At 44.6% G+C, this 18372-nt stretch overlaps 1 protein-coding gene across 2 annotated transcripts in view; it reads left to right on the top strand.

The window, feature by feature from the left end:
• Window positions 1–424: 424 nt before the first annotated feature.
• gprc5c (G protein-coupled receptor, class C, group 5, member C) overlaps window positions 425–18372 on the top strand; it is a 32880-nt gene continuing 14932 nt past the window's right edge. Inside the window, exons 1-2 of one of the 2 annotated variants that reach the window (XM_063030521.1) lie at window positions 425–802; window positions 11284–12343. In XM_063030521.1, the coding sequence (XP_062886591.1) occupies window positions 11335–12343 (1009 nt within the window). In that variant the 5' untranslated portion in view covers window positions 425–802; window positions 11284–11334. Of the gene's footprint in view, window positions 832–11283; window positions 12344–18372 lie in introns of both variants that reach the window. The other variant, XM_063030520.1, reaches the window with a different exon arrangement.

Below are 18372 nucleotides of genomic sequence, written 5' to 3'. Positions count from 1 at the left end.
TCAAAAGTAAAGTCAGAAAATTCTGTGAATACTCAACAGTCAGGCAGCATCTGTGCATAAAGGAACAAACAGCATTTCAATTGTTTTACATTTTCTTATACCAATAGAGTCAATGAGGTTAGCTGTTAGTGCTTGTACAAAGTTAACCCTGTTACCCTGTGGATGCCGACTGAACTGATGGGTATTTCCAGCATTTTCTGAGCATTTTATTTCATAAAGGAAAAGCCACCGCGGCCCCTTCATCTTCAATTCCGTACAGACGAGCACTGCCCTCTGTGGCAGAATGGTCCAGGTAAACTCAGATCGAAATTGGCGGGGAAAAGGCTTGTGTTGAGCAAGAATGAAAACTCCGATCCGTTGGGCTGAATGTTCGGGTCGACATAAATCAATTTTATGCCTGAAGCTTCCTTGACAACTCACCCTCGCGACTGGAGAAAGTTACAGAGCAGTTGATACCCCGAGGGATATGAAAATGAGAGAGTGAAATGTCCGCGCCATTTCCATGAAGAATCTTTAAGCTGTCACCAAATACTCTGTAAGGGGAAGGCATATAGTACAGGAGCAAATCGCTCCGGGTGGGGGGCGCAATTCCTGAGCAAGGCGTGTGACAGAAACCCATCCGCTTCCCCGTAAACCCGGCATTGGGCAAGGTGTACGTCACGTCACGCTGATGTCAGTGCACAGACTCAGCCGGGGATCGGCGAGTTCGAGAGCTCCGGCCAGTGTGTGGATGTGCCTCCTCTGCGGAGCTTCCCTTCCCAGTGTTTCTGCGTGCACAGTGTTCTGCAGCGGGTAGACAGAAGTGAGTGTACTGGCAGTGAACACTGCATCGTAAGTGCAAGCAAATTGACTTTTTTTTTGTTCGGAAGCAAGCCTTGCTTAATAAGTTTTGCTTTAGGGGTTGGGTCCCGTGAAGGGGACCGGCCATGGTCTGGGATCTGTGTATGAGGGCGGTGAAGGGGAATACGTGTCCCGGACACCGGCTGCGCACCCGGGACCCGTGTGTAACAAAAAAAAATACACGGTGGAGTAACTCAGTGGGTCAGGCAGCATCTACTGGGCGCGCCTCCAGCACGTCCACTGAAAACGTGAAGGACTGCAAAACTTAATAGCTTCTAAGATAAATCTGCGAATGATATTCACGGTTCCGCCGGAGTTGGGAGGTTGGGAAGTGAATGGCCTCTCGTAAGCACGAGTCTGCGTCCGTGCGGGGAGTTTTCAAGCGAAGGCTTTGTGTCGTGGAAGCTGCCTACTTTCAACTGCTGTTGTCTGCCCATTGATGCTACCTCGGGCTCTCCTGGAACCGTGCCCGAGCTCCCTCTCCAAGCAAAGATTTTGAATCGTCCCAACTTTTCCCCGTCCCATTGTGTTCGCCGCGTCCCCTTCTGCTTCCCCACGCCTTTTCATTGCGGACCGGTGTCCGGTTTCCCCCGCCCGGGGAGTTAGAACCCTCGCTTTCAGAGCTTCTCTCTGGTGGATGGTTGGGGGGGGGGTTGTTTTTATTTATTTTCAGTGTTTCTCCCTTGAGTCTGAGGCTTTGGATTCTAATCTAGGGATACCACAGAACAAAGCGGAGGGTGATGGGTTTTTGATTAGTCAGGACGTCAAAGGTTACGGGGAAAGGCAGGAGAATGGGGTTGAGAGAATAATAAATCAACCATGATAGAATAATGGAGTAGACTCGATGGGCCGAATGGCTCCATTCTGTTCCAATGCCTTATCGTCTTAAAACTGGGCTATTACTGATCTGGTAGTCTGGCAGTGTCGGAGATGCTGCCTTTAAACTCCACCTGCCCCCTTCTTGCGCTGTAGAAGATCGATGGGCGCTGACGAAGTGAATCTTAAGGTAGTATGTAGTGACGATAATGTACTTTAATAATACATTTGCTTTATTTTGAACTTTGCTTTGAAACGCGTTGCCTTCTCCTCTCAAGTATTTAACATGGGTCGGAGTTTCAGTGAATAAACTGGTTATCCAGACAATGCTGTGTTACTGCGCGTGGAGTTTGCCACGTTTCCCACAACTTTGACCACACTTGAGGTCTGCCTCGCTGTAGTCTCTCATCGTCCAGAGATGATAAAAAGTAGCTATATTTTCTCCCTTTAACATCCCACTCGTATTATTGAAAGCTGTTTGATAAAAATGCCAATCCTTTATTTCATTTGGAGCGCAGAATTTGCTGAGTTCTGTAGAGATTGGAGAGGGTGCAGAACAGGTTTCCTGGGATACTGATACAGTCGACGTTTCGGGCGAGGCCCTTCCTCAGGACCAGCTGAAAGAAATCTTCTTTCAGGCAAACACGAGGAAATCTGCAGATGCTGGAATTTCAAGCAACACACATCAAAGTTGCTGGTGAACGCAGCAGGCCAGGCAGCATCTCTAGGAAGAGGTACAGTCGACGTTTCAGGCCGAGACCCTTCATCAGGACTAACTGAAAGAAGAGCTAGTAAGATTTGAAAGTGGGAGGGGGAGATCCGAAATGATAGGAGAAGACAGGAGGGGGAGGGATGGAGCCAAGAGCTGGACAGGTGATAGGCAAAAGGGATACGAGAGGATCATGGGACAGGAGGCCCAGGGAGAAGGAAAAGGGGAGGGGGGGAAGCCCAGAGGATGGGCAAGGGCTATAGTGAGAGGGACAGAGGGAGAAAAAGGAGAGAGAGAGAAAGAATGTGTGTATATAAATAAATAACGGATGGGGTGAGGGGGAGGTGGGGCATTAATGGAAGTTAGAGAAATCAATGTTCATGCCATCAGATTGGAGGCTACCCAGACGGAATATAAGGTGTTGTTCCTCCAACCTGAGTGTGGTTTCATCTTTATAGTAGAGGAGGCCATGGATAGACATGTCAGAATGGGAATGGGGTCTCAGCCCAAAACGTCGACTGTGCCTCTTCCTATAGATGCTGCCTGGCCTGCTGCGTTCAGCAGCTATTTTTATGTGTGTTGCTTGAAATCCCAGCATCTGCAGATTTCCTCGTGTTTGCGTTCCCAGGATACTCCCCGGATGAGAGGACATGTGCTATAGACAAATTTGGATTGTAGCAGAGGTAGGGGAGGTGACCTGAAAAGTTTATAAGATTTTGAGAAGCATAGACAGAGTAGACGGTCTGTACCACTCCCAGGGATTAAATGTCTAATAGTAGAGGGCCTGAACTCTATGGTGAGGGGGGTATGTTTTTTTTAGAGTAGTGGGTGCCAGGCGTCCTGGTGGAGGCAATCACAATCAGATCTTTAAGTAACTCTTGGATAGGTACATGGATATGCAGAGAATGGAGGAATTGTGCTTTGTATAGAAAAAAGGGACTAGTTTAGTTGGGCTTTAATTACTGGTTTAATTATTTTGGCATAGTATTGTGTTCCAAAGGTCCTGTTTCTTTCCTGTACTGTTCTCTGATAGACAAAGGTTACACTGGATGAGCTACCATGTGTTAAGACACAACGGTGTTGTTTGGGTACTGCATGGTAATTGGGTAACAAATAATGAGGGTGTAGATAGGGTAAGTACAGGCCTTTTTTCATTGAGGTTTAACGGGAACATGAGGGGGATCTTCTTCACTCAGAGGGTGGTGACAGCGTGGAATGAGCTACCAGCAGAGACATAGGATCGTGTCTCTCTACAGATTTGTTCCTCTATATCCTGCAGATTAGTTGGGTGATCTATAATAGTCATACTTTATTGATCCTGGGGGAAATTGGTTTTCGTTACAGTTGCTCCATAAATAATAAATAGTAATAGAACCATAAATAGTTAAATAGTAACATGTAAATTATGCCAGTAAATTATGAAATAAGTCCAGGACCAGCCTATTGGCTCAGGATGTCTGACCCTCCAAGGGAGGAGTTGTAAAGTTTAATGGCCACAGGCAGGAATGACTTCCTATGACGCTCTGTGCTGCATCTCAGTGGAATGAGTCTCTGGCTGAATGTACTCCTGTGCCCACCCAGTACATTATGTAGTGGATGGGAGACATTGACCAAGATGGCATGCAACTTGGACAGCATCCTCTTTTCAGACACCACCGTCAGAGAGTCCAGTTCCATCCCCACAACATCACTGGCCTTACGAATGAGTTTGTTGATTCTGTTGCTGTCTGCCACCCTCAGCCTGCTGCCCCAGCACACAACAGCAAACATGATAGCGCTGGCCACCACAGACTCGCAGAACATCCTCAGCATCGTCCGGCAGATGTTAAAGGACCTCAGTCTCCTCAGGAAATAGAAACGGCTCTGGAATAATGGGATAATATCATCCCATTAATGTGGTCAAAACTTCCTTATTCCTCAGTTCCACCCATAAAGCCTACAAGTTCTCTAGTCTGTCCTGGCTGAACACTGCTGTATCAATTTCCCTAACTAGTAATACCACCCTCTCCCTTGATCCCTCCCGTTCCATCACATCTAAAACAACGGAACCCTGGAACATTGAGCTGGCGGTCTTGCCTCCTGCAACCAAGTCTCACTAATGGCCAAGATGCCATACTTCTGTGTGTTGATCCATGCCCTGAGCTCACTAGCCTTTCGTACAATACTTCTTGCATTGAAATATACGCAGCCTGGAACATCAGTCGCACCATGCGCAAACTTTTGATTCCTGACTTTGTCTGAGGTCTTACAAACATCTGTCTACGCAACCCCTCCACTATCTGTTCTGGCAATCTGGTTCCCATCCCTTGCACCTCTAGTTGAATCTAGTCATGAAGTTTGTTGCTTTGTGGCAGCAGAACACTGCAATACACAAAATATACTATAATAAATGTATATTTTTAAAAATGAAGTAGTGCAAAAAGAGAGCATCTTCAGGTTCCTTGTTGGTAGCAATGAGAAGATGGCGTGTTCTAGGTGGTGAGGGTCTTTAATGATGGATGCCACCTTTTTCAGGCATCGACTTTTGAAGATGTGCTCAGTGGTGGGGAGGCTAGTGCCCGTGATGGAGGTGGCTGAGCTTACAACCCTCTGTCTCCTTTTCTGATCCCGTGCATTTGTCCCTCTGTAGCAGATGGTGATGCAGCCAGTTAGAACGCCGTCCACATCTGTAGAAGTTTGCTAGTCTTTGGTAACAAGCCAAATCTCCTCAAACTCCTAATGAAACGTAGCCACTAGCATGCCTCCTTTGTAATTGCATCAATGTGTTCAGGATAGAGATGCTGATACCCATAAGCTTGCAACTGCGCAATTGCAACTTCCCACTGCTGCCTCCTCAGTCATAAGGGTCCAGGGTGATTGTTCTTCTGAGTGAAACCTCCAAGAGGACAACAACCTTGTAGGGTCTGGGGACTTGTGTGCCTCAATGACCCGGGGAGCTATGTTGGTTGGAGTCAGTGTTGTGCTTTAGCGATGGTAGGGTCATCTAAACAAAACAGATCAAAGGGAGAAGGTTTACAAGGATGTTGCCGGGACTTGAGAAACTCAGTTACAGAGAAAGGTTGAATAGGTTAGGACTTTATTCCCTGGAGCGTAGAAGAATGAGGGGAGATTTGATAGAGGTATAAAAAATTATGATGGGTATAGATAGAGTGAATGCAAGCAGGCTTTTTCCACTGAGGCAAGGGGAGAAAAAAACCAGAGGACATGGGTTAAGGGTGAGGGAGGAAAAGTTTAAAGGGAACATTAGGGGGGGCTTCTTCACACAGAGAGTGGTGGGAGTATGGAATGAGCTGCCAGACGAGGTGGTAAATGCGGGTTCTTTTTTAACATTTAAAAATAAATTGGACAGATACATGGATGGGAGGTGTATGGAGGGATATGGTCCGTGTGCTGGTCAGTGGGACTAGGCAGAAAATGGTTCGGCACAGCCAAGAAGGGCCAAAAGGCCTGTTTCTGTGCTGTAGTTTTTCTATGGTTTCTATGGTAGAAACCAGACTAAGTGTTCACCAGTCCTCCAGGTTTGGCTGTTCAGCACAGGGCTAGCAATCGGGACAGGTTTTTAAAAAAATCTTCAGAAATAGCCATCTTCTTTACAGACAAACAGGGATGAAGGACCTTCACTGCTGCCTGAAATACTGGTGGTGTAACAGGCAGTAAGTTCATTCTGAGTGAATGGTGATCTCTCGCCTCTTGTACTGGACACTGAACAAGTTGCCCAGCTTAATTAGCACAGCTAAGCCTGGCCTGTTCATATTGCTCACACATGCATCAAATACCACAAAATCATAATGATTTCCAAATAGTGTCATGTGGACACTTGGAAATATCCCTCTCCCTCGATCCGAAACTGAGCTTGTATTCCTACTTGCCAATTTTGGGCAAATAAACTTTTCATTTAACCAGCTTTTACTTGTTGATCATATTTGGCACTTTCATGTTTTATCAGAGACACAAAACAAAACTGCTGTAGATGGGGTGGATGAAAGTGCAGCCTTCTGTGTAACCAGTTAGTAACACATTAAGTTTCTGTGATTAATTAGTAGCTGAAGAACAAAATGTTCACCAGTAGAATTCAACTGGCTTTTGCATTAGGACACCCATCAGTGTAATAAAGGTATATATCTATATTTAAAGGCTACTTTACCTGTACCTCCTGTACCTAATCATTTGTACCTTCTCAGTATGCTTTTCCGTCAGCTTGAACTGGTCTGGCCATTCTCTGTTAACGTCTCTTATTAACAAGGCATTTTCATCCACAGAACTGCTGCTCTCTGGATTCTTGTGTTGTTTTTCGCACCATTCTTTGTAAATTCTTTAAAAACTTGTGCATGAAAATCCCAAGAAATAAGCAGTTTCTGAGATACTCAAACGACTCCATCTGGCATCAATGTTCATTCCACTCTACTCTTGACCACATCTGCATCCTTCTGTGCGTTGAGTTGCTGCGACATGATTGGTTGATTTGATATTTGCCTTGATGAGCAGATGTGCCTAATAAAGTGGTCAAAGTCACTTAAATCACATTTCTTCCCTTTTGTTTTCTGATGTTTGGGCTGAACAACAACTGAGCCTCTTGACCACGTCTGCATGCTTTTATGCATTGAGTTGCTGCTGCATGATTGGCTGATTTGATATTTGCCTTAATGAGCTGGTGTGCCTAATAAAATGGCCACTAAGCGTATATCCAGCCAAGGCATACTTTTGTGGAACTAACATTATTTATTAAGCCTGTTGCCACAGTATCAGAATTTATTTTGCAGATTTCTGAATATTTTAAAAAAAGAAACAATTTGAACTTTTGCCTTGCAAATATATAATTAAAAGTTTTAGATACAAGACATTTGCAAATATAACATACTTTTATTAAAAGGCACCCCATCACCCAGGACATGACTTCTCATTACTGCCATCAGGAAGGAGGTACAGGAGTCTGAAGGCACAAACTTATTGTATTAGGAACAGCTTCTTCCCCTCTGCCATCAGATTTCTGAATGTACAATGAACACTACCTCATTGCTCTTTTTGCATTACTTGTTTAATTTGTTATTGTAATTTAGTTTTTTTTTTGTATTGCTGTGTACTGCTGCCACAAAAGAAGTTTCATACCGTATGTCAGTGATATTAAATCTGATTCTGAGGAACTGGCTGTCCAGGGTAAGTTTATAATCTTGGGGGATAGAGCAAAGAAATGTGGTTAGCACACCTGTGATGGGCCAAATAGCCTCCTTCAATGTTGAATGACTGAGTGGGCTTGATTTTGACCTGTGCAATAGTGTGAAACAGATGATTGTGACTTGCCGGTCTATCATTTCCTATTTGACTACTTCATGATATAAAGTAGATAGTCAGCTCTACACGCCCACTTTCTCACTGTGGGACAAAATCTACAGAGTCGACATGGTAGTATAGGTTAACGATACTACAGTACCAGTGACCCGGGTTCAATTCCTGCTGCTGTTTGTAAGGAGTTTGTACATTCTCCCTGTGACCATGTAGGTTTCCTCTAGGTGTTCTGATTTCCTCCCACGTTCCAACGAGATACAATTTAGTAGATTAATTGAGCAGCATAGGCTCATGGGGCCAGAAGGTCCTGTCATTGTCCTGTATCTCTAAATAATTTTTTAAAAGTCCTGTTTTCCTCAACAAACATTGACTCAGCATTTTGTATTTTAAACCAGTCTGACAGGGCAAAAGTTTGTGCCTCTGAGGTTGCAGCTGAATTATGAGCTGGCCACTTGGGAGAGGAATTACTTCATTTGCTGGATAACTGTAATTACAAACAACACAAGTTGACCATAAGATCTGACAAATCTCATTAGTCCAGTCTGTAAACATAAAACACATTCATTTCTCAATTCTTGTTTTTCCAAAATACTTATAATAAAAATCAAGGAACTGCAGATGTTCAGAATTCATAACAGAAAAATATTGGAAGGTCGGGCAGCATCTGTGGAGAGGTAAACTGTAACATTTGAGGTTGAAGACGAGTCATCAAAATTTCATCAGTTCTGATGAAAAGTCTTCAACCTAAAACAATAATTGATTCTTTATCCACAGATGCAGCCTGTCCTGCTGTGTAATTACAATGACTTTTTAAATTATTTCTGATTGTTTTACTTAAATAGAAAATACAGTGGATTCCAGTTAACTGGGGCACATCAGGGCTAGTACATTTTGGTCAAAATAAGTGTTTATCCCAATTTGCTGAGGTTTCATGGAAATAGTTAAAAAGGTATATTTTTTAAAAAAAACCCAAACTACCATTTCACTGTATAACTAAAGAATGTATTTAAATGAAATGCGTTCAGACCCTGCATAATGCTACCCTATATAGTACTGATTCGTTACAACGTGGTTCTTCAATTCTTTATTGAACCTTGACAAAAATTCATTCTAAACAACACTTACAACTTCTCGAGTAGCCGCCATTATAGTAAACATTCAGTCAGCCAATGGGAACACTTCACATGCGCACTGAGCCACTCCCAGCCAATCATATATTAGTTCACGCTCTGCCTCCCCCGCCAAGCGTTCTTGCTCCCTTGCCAATTTATTCCATTTTTTTCCCACCACCCGTAATGTCTGGAAAACGGCCTGCAACTTCCAGTGAGGGTAGTACATCTGAGATGTCGAGGAAAAGCATCAGCACGGATGTGAAACTGCAAGTGATACGGCATTAGGAAGCAGGTGAGCGTCAGGCTGATGTTAGGGCCTCTTTGAAATTAGCTGCATTGATAATCACAACCACCACCCGCTTCCCTCTGCCGCTGCTGCGATGTGTTGCTGTTCCACTGATATACAGGTTAGGCCTATTTGCGTGTGTGTTACTCCACGAATTGTTGTGTATACCTAAAATAATACATCATATATCTCTGGTTTGATTTTTTTTATTAAAAATCAGGTGCACATATCCATTTATGTAATGTTATCATAGCCCCACACAGAGCTGGTTTACATAAGGCTCCACCTCTGAGGAATGTATCCTCAGCAGTAAGTGGGGTCTGAGTGTACAGATCAGGTCAGAAAGCTATCAATACTACCACAGAGAACTATAAAACTGCATATTAGTTCCTTATAGTTATTGATGGAGGGATTGCCCTTTCGTGTTCTTTTGACTGACTCTAAATAAAATCATCCAAAACAAAATTGCAGACACCTATCGTAGATAATGGACTGCCTTCATACAATATTCAGCAATTGCATCCTCCAAAATCTTCATTTTCATTCTAACATTCAAGACGATTGTCGATACCTTCAAATTCTTTCTAGTTCCTAACTTCTTGAAGCAGTGAAATCATCTCGTTTTCACTCCCAGGTCTGGCATCTCCAAACCTGAATGCTTGAAACCGCAGTGAGCAAAACAGTTCTGAATTGCCTTTCTGCTTATTTCTCGCCAACTATCAGTGACAAAAAAAATCACTGAACACAAACACACGAAACTAAAGTCATTTCAAAGCTATTCTCTAAGCATAAGCAACACACACACACAGACAACATTGGAGTAACCCAGCAGGCCAGGCAGCATATATGGAAAAGAGTATAGTCGACATTTCGGGCTGAGATGCTTCATCTCTCTCTCTCTCCTCTGCAACCACAGTTTTGGTGTCTAATGGCCACTCAAATGTATTGTGTCTGACGCTAATTAGAAACTGTTCAGCAACAGCCTTCTGTCCCAATTAAGTGACGTGACGTCCCAAATAAAAAGAAGGGAATCCTGGCTATTTTCTCAACTAGTTACTCTTCTTTAAGATTTGTCCCAAATAAGGGGCTGCCCTGATTAACCAACAGCCTAGTTAACCGGAATTTACTGTAATTTGTGAAAGGACAGTGTATCCTCACAGAAACTAACTAGAGAATGGCAACAGGGTTTTGAGATTGAGCATTCCTTTTGCAGTGTACTTTCTATTTACGAAGTAATGTTGGTAAGTTATAGAAATCTAATAGTTTTGCATTGTCATAATTGTACCACTCTTGCAGTTTGAATGTCTCTAGAACCTCAGATTAACAGAAGATTCTGCAGATGCTGAAAATCCAGAATAAACAAAATGCTGGAGGAACTCAACAGGCTGGGCAGCTTCTCTGTAAAGGAATGAGCAGTCGATATAAAAGTGCCCAACCCTTTTTAAAATGCCATGGACCCCAGGTTGGGAACTCCTGATGTAAAGGGTCTGCTCGTCTCACTTCCCTCTAGTGCCTCTCCTCTTTCCCTTTCTGCCATGGCCCACCAGATTCCTTCCTCAGCCCTTCACTTCTCTACCTGTCACCTCTCAGCTTCTCACTTCATCCCCACCTATCCCCCTCACCTGTCTTCACTGTCATCTTCTAGCATGTACACCTTCCTATTTCCCCCTACCTTATTTTGGCTTCTTCCCCCCTCCCCCACCTTTTCCAGTCTGTCAACTGTCCATTTCTTTCCTCAGATTAATATTTGATCTACTCTGGCCACTTGATTGGGTCGGTGCCCATACAACAGTGGGGCATTTGATTTTGCTTTAGAAATGACTGAGCATTCTTGGGGGAAGTTGGCAAGGGGTGATGGTGGAGAGTAATATGCCTGGGGAATATATATATTTTTTAAAAATGAAAGGCTGGCAGTCTTATTCATTTAATAACTTAATTGGGTTCACATGGTCTTGAAACTGCTTGAATGGAGAAGTTCTTAGCAACGTGCTTTTATTTAAAAAACGTTACATGGCAAATTATTGTTTTAAAAAAGTATTCTTAGTGGTGAAAAATTGTTATCCTGAATTAGAAATTATATGCTTAATTTTAAAGTTGACCAAGTGCTTATTGTGGCTCTGAGGGCAGATATCCATTTTCTCCTCTCGTTGCTGTAGAATTAAATCAGTAGGTGTGTACCCAATAGCTGACTACAGCGTAATTTGATAGCTGACAGTCTGTGTTCTTCACTTTTCCAGGTACGAGACAAGTTCTGAGCTCTAGTCAAAGAACAGCCCAAGCTGGAGACGATGCTGATCTCGCCACTGTGTCTTCTGGTGGTTGCTCTTCTTGCAGTGTCTGCTGCCGCAGCGCCAGCGGGTTGCTCTGTCACCCTCGACCCCCTTTACTTCAACCTCTGTGATTTGTCGGCCGTCTGGGGGATCGTGCTGCAGGCAATAGCCAGTGCCGGCATTCTGAGTTGCTTCGTGCTCGAGCTCGTATTGGTAGCCAGCATACCCTTCATTCAAGACGGCAAGAAGAAAAGTGTGGTTGGCGTCCAGCTTTTTTTCATCTTTGGCACCTTTGGGCTTTTCTGCCTGGATTTTGATTTCATCGTCAGCGAGGACTTTGCAACCTGCGCCTCTAGAAGGTTCCTGTTTGGGGTACTTTTTGGCATCTGTTTTTCATGCTTGTTGGCACATGCTTTCCGACTTAATTTCCTTGTCAGGAAAAATGATGGTCCCAAAGCGTGGTATGTCTTTCTGTTGGCTCTTTCTCTTGCCCTTGTGGAAGTGATAATTAACACTGAGTGGTTAATAATTACCATTGTACGAAACAACAGCACCCACTCCGTGCCACTTGGAGATCCTTGCAATATTGCTGAAATGGACTTTGTCATGGCTTTAATTTATATCATGTTCCTAATCGTGGTCACCTTTGGCATGGCTGTGGCCTCTCAATGTGGTCATTTCAAACACTGGAAGAAACATGGCATTTTTATCCTAGTCACGATTAGTTTCTCCATCGCCATTTGGATTGCATGGATTGTGATGTATATTTACGGGAATGACAAAGTGGGAAGCCAGCGCTGGAATAACCCGACCATCTCCATTGCATTGGTTGCCAATGCCTGGGTGTTTGTCTTTCTTTACATCATCCCCGAGATCTGCCACCTGACCAAGGCTAGCATGGAGCAGAATTATGTCGAGGAGGTCTATCCTACAAGAGGCGTGGGCTATGAGACCATCTTGAAAGAGCAGCAAGCCCAGCACATGTACATAGAAAACAAGGCCTTCTCAATGGATGAACCCAACGCAGGTTAGGTCATTTCTTTTTTTCGGTATTTTGGTAACATAATTTGGTAGAAACTTGTCCTGGTACGTGTGGTAGCATGTTTGCAATGGCAGGTAATCCTGAAATATATTGATTCAGTGGTAGTAGATGTTTCAATGTACAGGTGACAAGTGAAGTTTAGAATTAGAAATTTTGGAGGTGGTACACGTACACTTGGTGCCAATTTTATTAGGTACAGGAGTGCACCCAGTAAAGTGGCCACAGCCGTGGTCTTCTGCTGCTGTAGCCCGTCCACTTCAAGGTTCAACATTTTATGCATTCAGAGATGCCCTTCTGCACGCCACTGTTGTAACAGATGGTTATTAGAGTTACCGTCACCTTCCGGACAGCCTGGTCATTCTCCTCACCTCTCATTAACAAGGCGTTTTCACTCAGAACTGCTGCTCACTAGATGTTTTCTCACTCTGTTCTCTGTGATGCTAGAGACTGTTATGTGTGAAAATCTGAGTTTATGAGATACTCAAACCACCCCATCTGGCACCAGTAATAATTTCAAAGTAACTTTGATTATATTTCTTCCCCAGTCTGGTGTTTGGTCTAACAAGCGACTGAACCTCTCGACCATGACTGCATACTTCGGTTGCTGCTACATAATTGGCTGATTAGATATTTGCATTAATGATTAGGTGTACGTAATAATGTGGCCACAATGTATATCATAAAGACAAGAGATTCTGCAGATGCTGGACATCTGGAAACACACAAACTGCTGGAGGAACTTGATTAGTCAGGCAGCGTTTGTGGAGCAGAATAAGCAGTCAACGTTTCATCAGGACTGGAAAGGAAAGGGAGCGGAAGAGAGAATACGAATGTGGGAGGGGGAGGAGTATGATCTGTCAGCAGATAAATGACCCCAGGTAAAAGGGGGAGGGGAGATGAAGTAATAAGCATGAAGGTGATGGGTGGAAGAAGTTAAGGGTTGAAGGAGGTATCTAATAGAAGATGAGAATGGACCATAGAAGAAAAGGAAGGAGGAGTGGCACCAGGGGGAGGTGATAGGCAGATGAGGTTAGAGCAGGGGAAGGGGAAAAGTTACTGGAAATTAGAGAAATTCGTGCCATCGGGTTGGAGGCTGCCTTAATACAATATGAGGTGTTACTCCTCCCACCTGATTTTGGATTCATCATTGCAGTACACCAGCAGGTATATTACTGCTCTCCACATTTGCCACAAGTGAAGAGAAACTTCTTTTTTCCTTTGATTAATTAAGTGGGTTTGAATTCCCTCTGCTGTAAAAATATATCAAATCACTTTTTTTTGAACTGCTAAAGTTTCATTCAGGTGTAGCATCCTGGTGGCCAACCATTTTAATTCCTGTCCCCAATTCTGTTTTGACGTGTCAGTCCATGGCCTCCGTCTTTGCTCGGGGTGGAGGAGCAATACGTCATATTCCCTTTAGGTAGCTGCAAACTTGATGGCGTGAACATTAATTTCTCCTTCCAGTAATTTTTCTTTTTGTTCTTTTCTCCTTCCTTCAACTTCTATTCCCCGCTCTGACCTCTTGCCTCTTCTCACCTGCCTTTCAACTTCCCTGTGGTGTCCCTCCTTCCCTTTCTCCCTTGCTCTTTTCTTCTCCAGCCCTTTATCTTTCCTGGCCTCACCCATTCCCCTTCTAGTTTGTCCTCCTCCCCCCCCCACCCCCACCCCGTTACTGTGGCGTCTTCACCCTTTCTTTCCAGTCCTGAAGGGTCTCAGCCCTGTATTCATTTCCATAGATGCCTCCTGACCTCCTGCGTTCCTCCAGCAGTTTGTATGTGTTGCTGATCGATGGGCAGTCATTGTTCCTCATTCCTTTCAATGAATTCAGTCATCATTGTAATCTAGAGACCCAGCACGGTAACAGCCCCACAATCCAGTGACACCCAATTACACCCATGTGACGAATTAATCTCCTGACTCGCACGTTTTGGACCTTGGGAGGAAACCAGAGCACCCAGCGGAAACCCACTGAATCACGGGGAGAATGTATAAACTCCTTACAGTCGGTGCTGAGAATTGAGCCTGGGTCCCTGCTCAACAGTGTTAAGGAAACAGCTATTCTACCATGCTGCCCACAAAAATTAGTCAGATAAAAATGAAAATTTAACACCATCCCAGATGGGATTTGAACCCACAATCCCTGGCTTAGGAGGCCAGTGCCTTAGCCATCTTCTTTCTCTGACTTTTAAATAAATTCTTTGATCATCCTTGCCATAGAGGGAGTACAAAGAAGGTTCACCAGATTGATTCCTGGGATGGCAGGTCTTTCATATGAAGAAAGACTGGATGAACTGGGCTTGTACTCGTTGGAATTTAGAAGATTGAGGGGGGATCTGATTGAAACATATAAGATCCTAAAGGGATTGGACAGGCTAGATGCGGGAAGATTGTTCCCGATGTTGGGGAGGTCTAGAACGAGGGGTCACAGTTTGAGGATAGAGGGGAAGCCTTTTAGGACCGAGGTTAGGAAAAACTTCTTCACACAGAGAGTGGTGAATCTGTGGAATTCTCTGCCACAGCAAACTGTTGAGGCCAGTTCATTAGCTATGTTTAAAAGGAAGTTAGATATGGCCCTTGTGGCTACAGGGGTCAGGGGGTATGGAGGGAAGGCTGGGTTCTGAGTTGGATGATCAGCCATGATCATAATAAATGGCGGTGCAGGCTCGAAGGGCCGAATGGCCTACTCCTGCACCTATTTTCTATGTTTCTATGTTTCTATCATTTAAAAGGGGCAGTACTGGTTGGAGGTGATGAGTCCAGCAGTGAGATGTCTGACTGGCGTTGAAAAATAGCAAGCTGTGTTGCAGAAGTTTCTATTTTTTTTTTAGAAGTTGTTTTAGTTGCACTGTTACCTTTGAACTTCCTCCATTGGCAGAAATGGTTCTCAGCTTGTGGCCGGAGCAACGTATGGCTGCAGCTGATATGAGACTGTGTTAAGACGGGTATGTGGAAGGGTGTGTGGGTGTGGCCCCCTAGACATGTTGAGAGATGCAAATCTGACCCACTAAGGTAAATGACTGAGAACAAATCATGGCCATTTTTTCCCCAGATATTAAAAATAATTATGATGTTTTGTTCATTTGTCTCTAGTTACCCTGAGCATATTTAAAGAGTGGCTTTATTTGTCCTATGTACATTAAAATGTACAGTGAAATGCGTTGTTTGCATCAGATCAGCAAGGACTTGATGGCCATGTCTTGGAGTCGCCAGGCTGTTAGAAATGCTTGAGTGGGACTGGTTTTGGCTGTTAAATAAAGTGGGACATCTGGTTCAGCACCTGGGCCTGATGGTTCAATCCCTCCTATATCGAGGTATTGTTGAGAAAGCGAACGGAGTTTCATCGCGCACAAGAGTTTCTGCAGATGCTGGAAATCCAGAGTAACGTGCACAAAAATGCTGGAGGAACTCAGTCAGACAGCATCGATGGAGAGGAGTAAAGAGCCAGTGTTCCAAGCCGAGACCCTTCATTGGGACTGGAAGGGAAGGGGGACAAAGCCAGAGTAAGAAAGTGGTGGGAGGGGAAGGAGTACAAGCTGGTAGATGATAGGTGAGAGTGGAGGTGTGAGGGTGGGGAGGGGTAAGTCAGAGTTTCACTCTGACTGCTTCCTCACAGTCGCCATGTCCTCCCCTTCCTCGGACTGAACGGAATGGGGAAGCAGGTTTACCTGATGTGAACAAGGGGGAAACTAATCAAAGCGGCCAGGATTAGGACTCCATGTTTGTGTGGTTGAGCAGTCGCTCAGCGCTGAAAATTCATCCACTTTAACAGTGAGACTGGGCAAAACTAACGGAAACAGGAGCAGAAGACTTGAAGCCTTGAAGAGTGGCCAACTGCAGAGGACTTGACATCTGTTCTCAATTTCTCACTGCTTCTTGGGCTCTCGGTGGGGGCTGGGGACCATGTTCAAGGAGCAGACGCCTCTCAGGCTTGAGTTACTGATACCAAAAATACCCAGTTACTCCCTGGTGTGGAGGTCCCGCCATGGGACTTAATTATTCCGTTCATGGGTCTAAAGCTGGACTAGTCAAGAGAATTAATTTGATTCCATTACAGAGGACATTAGTGAGATGTTATCTGGGGTGGTGTGTACTTTGTTAGTCTCCTTTTTAAGGATTTTAATGCATTGGAAACAGATTGGAGGTTTGCCATGCTTGTACTGGCAATGGGAGCTACAGTAGTATGCGGGACCAATTATAAGAGTTAAATTGTTGCAGAAGTCTATAAGGAGTCTGTCTATTCTCCCTGGGTTTCCTCCGGGTGCTCTGGTTTCTCTTCCCCCCCCCCCCCACGCATTCCAGAGACATTTGTTGGTAAGTTGTAGGCGTGCTGTGTTGGCCACACTTGCGGGCTCCCCTTGCACGGTCGGTGCAGATGACGCATTCTGCTGCGTGTTTCGATGTACGTGTGACAAATAATGCTAATCTTTTAAGTTGGACTTGCTGAGAAAGGTGAGCAGGGTAGGCTTATGTCTGTTGAAGATATAAGTGTGAGAGAGGACCAGACTGAAACACAAAGTTGTGAAAGATTTGGCAGTGTGGAGGTGGAGCGTTTTTTTTGTGTGGCAGAATCTAGCACTGGGTGGGAAGTCGGGTGTATGTCCCTCTTTTTTAAAAAAAAAAGCAGAGGGCTGTCCGTGTGAGACAGATTATGGAAGCTGTTTTCTCTAAGAGCCTTTGGAACTATCTTTCAGAGTATTTACATATTTGATAAGTAAAGGGTTGCAGGGTGACTGTAGAGTTTACAAACAAGTTGGTTATGATCTTGGCAAATGTTAGAGCAGGCAAGAGGGGCTTGAATGACATCCTACTCTTAACTAATTTATCTATATTAGGTGCAATCCCTGCATTTTTAATTTGGAATTTAAAATTTCACTGGTATGGAGATGGTGTAGCCAGAGAGCTTTTGCATTGTATAAACCAAAAACAAAAATAGTTGGTTTCCGTTCAGGTTTGGACAGCACAGTGGCGTAGCGGTGAAGTGGAACGTGATTATAGTCCCAGCAACCAGGGTTCATTTCCCGTCGTTGCCTACGTGGAGTTTGTGTGTTATCCCCGTGGTTTCCTCTGGGTGCTCCTATTTCCTACCACATTCCTAAAAGAACTACAGATTAGGGTTAGTGTTGGTGCCAGAAGCTTGGTGACGCTTGCAGGCTGCCCCCCAGTACACCCTCGATCTGTATTGGTCGTTGATGCAAAGAACGACACATTTAATTATATGTTTCAGTGCACATGTGACAATTGAAAAGCGGGAAATATGATCTGGCCTATGTGACTCCTGCCCCACCAACACGTTGGCTTCATAGCTCCCCATGAAGTTGCCCGGTTATACCCACTTCGCTGTTCACGGGGACGGTTCACGCCCCATGTTGCTCAGGAATGAGAAAGAAATGTAATCGGCGGGGGGGGTGGGGGGAGGAGGTGGGAGGGAAGAAACAACGTCCTTGATGATTGGCATTAAATGTGTACAAGAGGGCTGGCTGTTAGTTGTTCTCAGTTTTGTGCTTTGTAAGCTGATGTGTGTGGTGACCGTGTTCTGCAGCTAATTCTTTCGCACCATCTCCACTGTTAAAGTCTTGATTGGATGGTTCTTCGTCTGGAACCTTTCCCAGAGTGGCAGGGTCTTGTGAAAGCCATTGTGCCAGGTTGTGCCAATGCTCAGACGTGGAATCACCACCCACACCCACATTTACCTAGGCTGAATGTGGGTGCCTCTGTACTGACAAGCCCCCGCTGGGTGAACCTGAACATTCACTGGTCCGAGGGTAGTGCCGTGTTCTAAGGGGTTCTCCAGTGGTGGGTTGCCAGGTGGTTGTAGAGGCTGATCTGAGACCCACATTCTGGCAGGGAACTTAATCCTGGGTGTTAGGGTGGGTTTCCTTAATGGAGAACGCCTGTGCGTGGCATTGTTTAACGATGAATGGGCAGCCACCACACAGTCCTTGACAGATCTGGGTCAGGGTGCAGTCACATGGCTGGGGACTCCTCACTGCCATTCTGATGTGTCATCCTCTTCC

This window comes from Mobula hypostoma, chromosome 22 (genome assembly GCF_963921235.1).
Source record: "Mobula hypostoma chromosome 22, sMobHyp1.1, whole genome shotgun sequence".
Taxonomy (NCBI): Eukaryota; Metazoa; Chordata; class Chondrichthyes; order Myliobatiformes; family Myliobatidae; genus Mobula; species Mobula hypostoma.
The sequence above is the reverse complement of the archived record's forward strand: the minus strand, read 5'-3'. Positions and strand labels throughout refer to the sequence as shown.